Consider the following 10351-nt stretch of genomic DNA (forward strand, 5'->3'; position numbering starts at 1 on the left):
CTAGAAGCAACATACCCCTGAAAGTTAAAACTGGAAGATTTTGCAAAATAGTGATTCTTTTATAAAATGCTAGCATCATCTTTATGATTCGGTAAATTCATTCTTGTTATATATTCATGCACTGAAGTCTGTGCTGTGTGCTGGGCTTAGTTGCTCAGTCGAATCTGACTCTCTGTGACCCTGTGGACGGTAGCTCACCAGGCTTCCCTGTCCATGGGATTCTCCAGGCAAGGATACTGGAGTGGGTTGTCATTCCCTTCTCCAGGAGATCTTCCTGACCCAGGGATCAAACCCAGGTCTCCTGCATTGCAGGCAGATTCTTCACCATCAGAGTCACCAGGCAAGCCCAAGAATTATGTATTGTTCTTTAAATCCTAACAATTCCACCAAGAGCTAAGTATCCCCCATTTGATAGAAGTAAACATGTTGTTGGATCAGAGAATTGAAACAATTCACCCACTATCATTTAGCTAATAAATAATATAACTGAAATACAAGCCAATATCTGCATTTCTCCAAGCAGCCCAGAACCATCTGGCAAGGTTGTTTAAAATAGTCACAATCGAATTTCTTGAAATTGGATCCGGAGAATCTAGATTTTTTTCCCAAATTCCCAAGTGATTAACATGAAGCCAAAAAATCAAAAACCACAGAATTAGTCAATAGAATTTACCACTCTTCTTAATAAGATGCATGTGGCAATAGACATGTCACCTGAATATGATTTTCTTAGAATCCATGGATCCACAAAACCAGTGGCTAACATTGGAGAAGAAAAAAATAATCAGCTGATATAGGCAACAAGACTTCTGGACAAATGATTTATTAGATCAATTATCTAGGTCACATTTAGCAGACTACAATCCTCAGAACAAATCCAGCACAAAGCTGTGACTTTTCTGGTGGTCCAGTGGTTAAGACTCCAAGCTTCTACTGCAGAGGCCACCAGCTTGATCCCTGGTTGGGGAACTAAGATTCCTATATGCTATGTGTCATGGCCAAAAAAAAGTTTGAAAATCCAACACGATTTCTGTTTTCACAAATAAAATTTCAGAGGAACACAACCATGCCCATTCCATTCCATAGAGTCTGTGGACGCTTTCCCATTACTATGGCAGAGCTGAATAATTGCCACTGAGTCTGTATTCCTGCTAAGCCCAAAACATTTACTATCTGACCCTTCATGGAAAACTTTCCTGAGTCCTGGCCTAGATTATGTTTTTAAGGATAAGAAATTTAGACTAAATCGAGACTAAATTTAGACTAAATAAGAAATTTAGACTGTTGTAAAATTCAAGAGGGAGAAATTCTACATGCTTATGAGAAATGCAAGTGTACATTATTTTTTGTTAAGCCTTACTCACTTTGTTTTGTTTTAAAATCTCTATTTTCCCAGGTGGCATGAGTGGTTAAAAAAAAACAACACCCACCTGACAATGCAGGAGACCCAAGAGACGAGGGTTCAGTCCCTGGGTCAGGAAGATCCTCTGGAGGAGGGCATGGCAAACCCACTCCAGTATTCTTGCCTGGAGAATCTTGTGGACAGACAAGCCTGGTGGCTACAGTCCTCAGGGTTACAGAGTCAGACACGACAGAAGCAACTTAACACTAGCACTTTATTTTTTTTAGTATTAAAAAGTGGAATTTTGATAGTCAGGGTTTTTGAAGCATAATGACAGTTTCTAGCAAATTTTAAAATATACAAACTCTTCAGTCTATCATATTTCGAGGAATCTATTTCAAGAAACACCATGTAAAGAGATAAAGGTGTAGGCACACAGTTCTTTGCAGACCTGTTAGTGAAAGCAATGAAAGAGAAACAAATTCATCAAAAAAAAAAGAGAGAGAGAGAGAGAAAGAGAGTAGTTTAAAACATCACAGCACATGCACTTCCCTGGTGGCACAGTGGATAAGAATCTGCTTACCAATGCAGGGGACAAGGGTTCGATCCTGGTCTGGGAGGACCCCACATGCCAAGGAGCAACTAAGCCTGTGGGCCACAACTCCTGAGAGCCTGCGTGCTACACCTACTGAAGCCCATGAGCTTCACCCATAAGCCTAGAGCCCACGCTCCACAACAAGAGAAGCCGCTGCAATGAGGAGCCTGTGCACCGTGATGAGAAGCCCCTGACGGCTCCAGCTAGAGAAAGCCTGCTCTCAGCAACAAAGAGCCAGCGCAGCCAAAATCAGACTCACAAAGAACCAGTGCACGAGCGTTCTAAATTTAAAAATATCATAGTCCACCCACATAATAAATATGAAACCACTGAAAAGGAAGAAGCATTGATACGAATGTGCTGAGATGAAAAGATGTCGATGAGATTAATTTAAAACTCTGCATATGGAATATACCTTTCATATGGGCAGCTGTAAGTACCTGCATAGACTGCAAGTTCACGTTGGTCAGGAGTTCCCTGGTGGCCCAGTGGTTAGGACTCGGTTCTTACTGCCAAGAACATAGGTTCAGTCTCTGACTGGGAAACTAAGATCCCGCTAGTCACATGGTGTATCCAAAAAAAGTTCACCTTGGAAGACCCCCTTTCATTGGTTAACCTCCTGTTGAGAGTAACTGGCAGAGACATTAGCGCTCCCTAAACATTAGTAGCCTATGTGTTTCCCTCCCCTGCAGATGAATTGGTCTCTTGTGACTACTTCTGGTCAGTGGACTGCAAGCAGAGGTGATGGGCCAGGACAGTTAAAAGCAGTATGGCTTTTCTGTCTCCTTTCTCATTCCAGAATCGAGAGCTACAGGACGGAAGCAGCCTGGATTCCTGAGTCAGCACCTAGCAAGCTGCTCTGGGGTCAGTACTACTCAAAGTGTGGTTCATGGACCAGCACCATCAGCATCACCTGAAAGCCTATGAGAAAAGCAGAGCTGAGCCGGACCCCAGATACGCAGCATCAGAGTCTCTCGCATGGGGCCCAGGACTCTGTGCTTAGACAGGCCCTCCAGGTGGCTCTGGTGCACACTCAATTTTGAGAACCGGTGACCTGACCTACATCAGATCCGGTGCCAGTGAGAACTTTTTATTTTGTTCATCCATTGGAGGGTTGCTTGTTCGTCAGCTATAGCCTGCCCTATCCTAACTGTCTTATCCTATACTTTGGCCACATGATGCAAAGAACTGACTCATTGTAAAAGACCTGGTGTTGGGAAAGATTAAAGGCAGGAGGAGAAGGGGTTGACAGAGGATGAGATGGCTGGATGGCATCATCAGCATGATTGATATGAGTTTGAGCAGTCTTCAGGAATTGGTGATGGACAGGGAGGCCTGGCGTGCTGCGGTTCACGGGGTCACAAAGAGTTGGACACGACTGAGCAACTGAACTGAACTGATCCTAACGGTTACAGAAAATAAACATAAAATGCTGAACTTTTCTTCTACCAACCTTAACATCATTTGGGCAGATCCCATAACCTTCTGGCCACATTCACTAATTAAAATTCTTTTAGTTTAAAACTCCAGTTCAAAATTTGATCTCATTTCCACTTCTGACCCCTCCACTCTTCCCACTGGTGCAAGTCAGGCTTAGAGGTTTTGCAGCAAGAGGAGGCTTCAGGTGGTCCTGGACCCCTTCCCCTCCTCTCTCCCAAAGGCCTAATTCTTCGGTGTGCTGGGGAGAAGGTGGCCCATGTGGGGTGACAATGGAGTAAAGAGAACTTCTTGTAAATGCACACAGATGTAGTCCCTGTTCTCTTCTGTTTGTGTTCTCATCTCTCTTTTCAATGCCAGCGAGCCACTGATGCTCTCTTGGGCAGCACATGCATTTCTTTGCATGGAGGCCGTTCTGTGGGTCCTTTCTTTGCCTAGTTCCCTGATGTCAGCACCCCACTCTTGCCTGCATCCTTCTCCTCTCCCTCTGCCCGTACCATTGGCAACACACCTGGGCCTTTTCTAGCCTGAGGACATTACGAAAAGGCTCCCTCTTGGAGCACATCTGGCCCTGTGTTGGATGTAAGACTATCTATGTATCATGCAGACTGAATTTCAGCATCCTTTGCCCACACAGTCAGGGAGCTTTATGGATATCAACCCTGAGACCATCTCACCAGCACGTGTCATTAGAGACCCTTCAAGCTGCAGACCTACTCTTGTTAGGATGATGATTTTGAGAGTCAAAGAGGATACGATTATTAATATTCTGACATAACCAGCAAAAACGGGGTCTTCTTCAGACAAGGTGGGATGTATAATTCCCCATTCTGTGTGGTGTCAATGGGAAGAAGGCTCAAGCTCCAGAACCTTCCATACACACTGCCATATTTAAAACGGATAACCAACAAGGACCTACTGTATTGCACAGGGAATTCTGCTCACTGTGATGTGGCAGGCAAGATGGGAGGGTGGTGTGGGGCAGAATGGATACATGTAATGTATGTATGGCTGAACCCTTTTGCTGTCCACCTGAAACCATCACAACACTGTTCATCAGCTATAGCCCAATACAAAATTCAAAGCTTTTTTGAAAAAAAAAAAAAAAAGCTCCAGAACCTTCCACAAGTTGCTTTGACAAAGAGCAAATTCACTCCGTGTGATGGGAGCATAGCTGCCCCCGCACTCCTTTCTCTGCCCTCTCATGTCAGTTTCTTTTCTCCCACTCAGTCTGGCTCAGGAAGTGGACAAGTTCATTCTACATCCACAGGAAGAAGAAAGAGTGGCCCCCCTGCTGGGTTGCACCTTTGTGAGGAGAGGTCATTACCTCTTCCCTTGAAACCACACAAAGTCGCTTCAAGGGCTGGTGGTGGGGGGACTGCAAGCAAGCTGACTACAGTTGATGTCCTAGGATGAAGCTCTCAAGTTGAAGGGAGATCAGAAGTTCAGAAAGAAACATGGTTTATGGTGATAATTTAAGGACCACTGGATCAAGTTTTTTTTTTTTTTTCTTTTTTCTCTGGATCAAGTTTGGCCTGAAGGTAATCTACTTCTTGAAACTTCAGTTATGCGAAGTATTAATAACAAGTTCCCTTTATCATCCGTTAAGTCAGACTGAGCCAGCTTTTCTGATTTGTTGTTGTTCAGTCCCTGTCATGTTCGACTTTTTGCAACCCCATGGACTGCAGCACCCCAGACTTCGCTGTCCTTCATTATCTCCCGGAGCTTGCTCAAGCTCATGTCCGTTGAGTTGGTGATGCAACCCAACCATCTCATCCTCTGTCACCCCGAACTGACAGACTGCAGTGCAGCCGGCAGCAGACCCCAAAAGTGGCCTTGGCTGAGGGCAGTAGCTGAGGCCAAAGTCAGGGAGGACGTCTTTTATATTCTCACCAAGGTGAGAATCTGCCTACCAAGTTTGCATCAAAAAGGAACATGCAGAATGTTGAAGACTGATTGCTTCATGCGTACATCAGCAAAGCCCTCTAAGAAAGAGACTAATTCACCTTGAAACTGGCTCCTCTGGTAGCAGAGAAGGAAAAAAAATTAGTTTGCTTAAGAGAAACCTTTTCTGCTTGCTGACTGAGAATCAGTCATCTGGAAAAGCAGAATTCTCCCCTCCAAGCTAATGTTAGTATAAGCAGAAATGACAGGATGGGAGACTAGAAAGGACAAAAAATGGAATCCATAAACAGCCCAGTTCATCCTGTTCTCAGACTCCTCCTTTAAGAAATTCATCCTGTGAACAAAACCAACCCTCGTGTTCCCTGTGAGGAGGTGGGCTGGTGGGATGCGTTTGGAGGCAGGGAGCTGATCAGGGCAACCTCCCCGCCTGTGGCATCGTTTCATCAGCAGAGGGCAGTGTGGAGCCCAGAGCCAGTCACATGGGGGAGGGGCTGTGGTGGGGAAAGGGGAGGCCCAGAGCTCCCAGCACTGTGCTATGAGAGAGGAGGAGTCCTAAATCCCTGTTCTAAAAGTAACAGTAGCTGACAGATTTTCTGCTCATTAACCATCCAACGAACCTGACAAGAAAAACAGATCAGAAGCCTTGAAAAACTGGAAGGGAGTTGTATCACCTCTGAAACCCCAAGACCAGCCAAAAACAGGTTATCACTACACTCCAACATCGGTTCTCAAACTAGCTGTACATTAACATTTTAAAATTACTGATGCCCAGGTTTTCACCTAGATCTCACTAAATCCTTAACTCTGGAGGCGAGCTTCTGGCAATGAAGTTTTTAGAAAGCTCCCCCTGGACTTGTCTGGTAGTCCAGTGGTTTAGAATCCACCTGCCAATGCAGGGAACACAGGCTTGATCCCTGGTTCAGGAAGAGTCCGCTTGCTGAGGAGCAACTAAGCCTGTTGGCCACAACTATTGAGTACAAGTTCTAGAGTCTGCATGCCGCAGCTAGCGAAGCCCGTGCACGAAAGTGAGCGGAGCCACCTCAGTGAGAGGGGCTCCCCAGTGGCGCGAGTGGTACAGAACCTTCCTGCCAACGCAGGAGACGTAAGAGACGAGGGTTCGAGCCCTGGGTCGGGAAGATCCCCTGCAGGAGGGCGTGGCAACCCACTCCAGTGTTCTTGCCCGGAGAATGGACAGAGGAGCCTGGTGGGCTACAGGCCATGGGGTTGCAAAGAGTCGGACGCAACCGAAGTGACTTAGCAGGAGGCAGGCACCTCGGTGAGAAGCCTGTGCACTGCAACAAAGACCCGGTGCAGCTAAAATTAATTAATTACTTAAAAAATTAAAAGCTCCCCCAGATGATTCTAATGTGAATTCGAGGTTGAAAAGCACGACTCTGCCTTCACACCAATCCTGGGTTACTCAACTCCAACAGGAAATAGGCAGCCTTTATGAGAGATGTGCACCCCAAGCAGTGTTAGCAGCTAAAAGACAGGAATCCCAGTTAAAACTGAATTTCAGACACACAACAAATAATTTTTGTATAAGTATGCCTCAGCAATTGCATGGGGCATCCTTATACTAAAGAATTCTTCCCCCTATAATTATATTTACCTCTGACCACTCTAGCTCCCAAACCTCAGCTCAGATGTAGCTTGAAGAGCATTCCTCCACAGAGCAGAGTGCAGAACAATGGAGAAGGTGAGCAAAGCTCTCAGTCAACTGGCGGGTAGGGGATCCTTGCTAGACTGCAGGCAGGCTTGGCTAGACTGTCACCAAGGCAAGCACTCAGCACAGCACTACTGTAAGCACTTAGCATTGAACCCAGCACTCAATAAACCCTCAACAAGCGTTAGCCATCATTTTGAGGAAATCATTCATGAAAACACATTGGTGTGTACAAATACACATCACCTTGGTATTCATTTAAGTAGAAAAACTTCCTAGACCGTATCAATTATGATTTGGTTGTAAAATACTGTGTTAGGGCCTCCCTGGTGGTTCAGGAGTTAAGAATCTGCCTTCCAGTGCAGGGGCCTCGAGTTCATTCCCTAGTCAGGGAACTAAGATGGCACATGCCAGGGGTTACCTAAGCCCTGGCACCTCAGCTAAAGACCCCTTGTGCTGTAACTAAGACCCAACACAGTTAAAAATATAAACAATTTTTAATATAGATAAATGAAAATCTTTTACTTAAAATTATTTTTAAATTTAAAAAAAAAAGTGTCTGTTTCAACTTTCCAGGACAGCATCTCCAGGGGAATGCCTGGTGTTCTTGTTCTAGGATGATTTTTCTTTCTCGTGGTTTCTGCCTCTTTTCATATTCCCCTACTTTCCCCCCAGTATTAGTCTCAATCTGTGATTCTGGCTGCTGGGAAGACAAAATCAAGAAAGTCACCACAGGAAAAGGCTGGTTTACCTTTTATAGAAGAGCCTTTGATATTTTGAATCACAGTCGTGGGCAAAACCACTCAACCAGTATTTGTTGTTTGGCACGTATGATACGACTGCTGCCAGGAGAGCGCCAGTCACACTGATTGATCCACGTACTGAGAGTGAGGACAGTTACAGAGGAAGCGGGAGGGATGGGTCGGGAAGAGGGGGTCAGAGCAGATATTCACGACACCACACACTTCCACGATGGAAATAAATGACAAACGTTAAATAGGAGACATTAAAGTGAAGGAGGGCCCCGGTGAGTGGCTGGGGATGGGGTGTGACCCACAGAAGAGGTGCCTTTTGGAGTCCCAGGATCATTGCCCTGCTTCCCCGACTGTCCATAGAGGGAACTTCTTCCCTGCAGCTCCCAGGCCACTCAGGGGTTCAGCTCCAGGTCGGTGACGTATTCCTGGACCCAGTCCTCACTGGGGTCGGCACAGACCTGCCGGCCTCTTTTGGTCTTGAAGCTGTGGAGAGGAGCAGAAGGGTTACACACTGGTGAGTGCAATGTGGGGGGATCCTGGGCCCCCAGGGACCCCTCCCTCCTTCTGCCCTGGACATCTCAGGGCCTGTCCACATGCTCAAATCATGCCCCCTTCACCCTGGGGTTCACAGACCTTCCTGGGTCTCCTATGGGGGTCCCCTCAGAAAGCCAGCATCGTTGTTTGGCAAATGAGAGAAAGGACAGCTTCCTGCTGTCACTCCTCCCCTCTCCTCCCTCTGCCCAGGGGCAGACCCCCAGGACCCTCTGCAGGCCCCAAACCTGGTGAGAAAACACGGCAGGGGCCCCCCTGGTGTCCTGAGCTCCAAGGAGGTGCGTCAGACCCCCAGGCTCCTTCCCCAGGGCGGGCAGGAAGGCTGGCCCTTACATGACTCCGGGCTTGGAGCACTGGCTGCTGGTCTCATAATAGTCGTCCACGAATTTGCGTGGGATCTGCCGGGAGACGAAGGAGAAGCAGCAGGCAGTCGGGGTGTTGGCACCAACTGTGACAGACGGGACAGAGTTCAGGGGAAAGGCAGCCAGCGGCCCCTCGAGGGTCAGGAAGACCCTCAGGAGGCAGCGCCAGGGGGGTAGGGATGGGGTGGGGGCGGGGGAATCCAGGAGGAAGTGGTGTTATTTCAACTGGATTCCAGAGGAGAGCAAAGGCCACATCAGTGGGAGCCCACTGGACACAGATTCCACCTATGTCAGAATCCCACCTGGGCCTCATCTTCCCAGGAATCCATAAAATGGGCCTCCCCACCACTGTCTCTCAGAGCCAGAGAATAGAACTGCTAAAATCCCCCCTGGGAAGGAAAGTTCTGCTCAGGAAATAGTGTCTGCAGTCTCTCTGAAGCTCTCTGCTTAAGGGCTCAGGTGAGACTTCGGCACTGTGGCCCAAGCCCTGGCCAAGTGTTGGGGACAGGCCTAAAGGAAGGGGAGACGGACTCACGGGTGGCAGAGCAGGTGTGGGCAGAGAGGGCCGCGGTGAGCAGCAGGACAGCCAGGGCGGCCCCGGGGACCTCCATGATGCCGGGCGGGTGCGAGAGTCAGGTGGGGCCAGTGGAGCTGGACTCGGAGACTTGAAGCTGCAGCCTCCTGCTGGGGTCTGAGCTGTGTCCTGTCTTTATAGGCAGCCTTGGGACACTAGAGGACGGAAACTTGTGGAGACTGGGGGGTGGGGGGGCGGTATTTTTTATCACAGGGTTGGTATCATGCTGTGAGTGGCAGAAGCCAGCAAAGCTTTGGGTCACCACAAAGGCTCAGCGTATTTGCAGGAACGGTCGTGTTGCTTACTTGATGGGGAAATGGTTTCCCCAGTGAGAGGAGGTGAGAGGCTGGTGTGACCCTGTGACAAGCTTATGCGCTGCTTTCTCACAAGAGCAGGTCTGTACACCAAGCATCTCCCCACAGAACTGAACCTTCTGGGACCCACCCCTAGCTGTCCCGACAACACAGCTCTGACCTAGACGATAAGACCACGGCGTCTTGAGGAGGCCCCCTCAAGATAAAACCACACCCTGGGTGGGGACAGCAGATCTGGGGAATACTCAGCTGCAAAAGGGGCCGGAGTGAGGCTGGCCTTTCAGGCTTTGGCTCATTCCTCAAACATTCTACCTTAAGCTTTTGATTGTGAGGCATCCATTTTGAAGATATCCATCTTGAATAAGCACATCCCCCGATACAGAACTAGACAATGGGCCAGGCTGCCCTACCCATGAAGTTCCCCTTTCAGAAAGTTCTGGATGACCATTTGAGTGGCTTCCCTTTTCCCTTCCACACTTTCTCTCTTATCTGTTAAATTCACCAATAAAGAGAGAACACGCAATACCCTGGGCACCCCACCCTCACCCCAATAAAGGCAGAGCCCCAGGTCTGAGCTCTCTCTCTCTGTGAGACCTTGCTGTGTAACCTCAGCAGTTCCAGGTACCCTCCAGAACGGTGAGTAACAAACCTTGTCTTTTCAAAGTCCCGTGATGGTTTTGCTGAGGTGTGTGTTGCAATCATAATAAGAACTACAATGGCTGATGCAGCTTCACCTTTGGCTCCAGTTGGGAAATGTCATTCGGGCTCCCACAAAAAATGCAGCCCAGGTGAGTGCCTGCCTGCATCACCGTCAACAGGCTGAGACTGAGACAACACCGCTGGTCTCTG

General features: G+C 47.9%; 1 protein-coding gene across 1 annotated transcript; it reads right to left on the reverse strand.

Moving 5' to 3' along the window:
- Nucleotides 1-8092: 8092 nt before the first annotated feature.
- LOC128064804 (C-C motif chemokine 3-like) lies at nucleotides 8093-9245 on the reverse strand. Its single transcript, XM_052657763.1, has 3 exons — nucleotides 9150-9245; nucleotides 8586-8700; nucleotides 8093-8183 (listed from the first exon to the last, which is right to left on the reverse strand). Exons 1-3 carry the CDS (start codon nucleotides 9223-9225, stop codon nucleotides 8093-8095), a joined length of 282 nt encoding a protein of 93 aa, XP_052513723.1. The 5' UTR covers nucleotides 9226-9245.
- Between the last annotated feature and the right edge of the window lie 1106 nt (nucleotides 9246-10351).

This window comes from Budorcas taxicolor, chromosome 19 (assembly GCF_023091745.1).
Source record: "Budorcas taxicolor isolate Tak-1 chromosome 19, Takin1.1, whole genome shotgun sequence".
NCBI lineage: Eukaryota > Metazoa > Chordata > Mammalia > Artiodactyla > Bovidae > Budorcas > Budorcas taxicolor.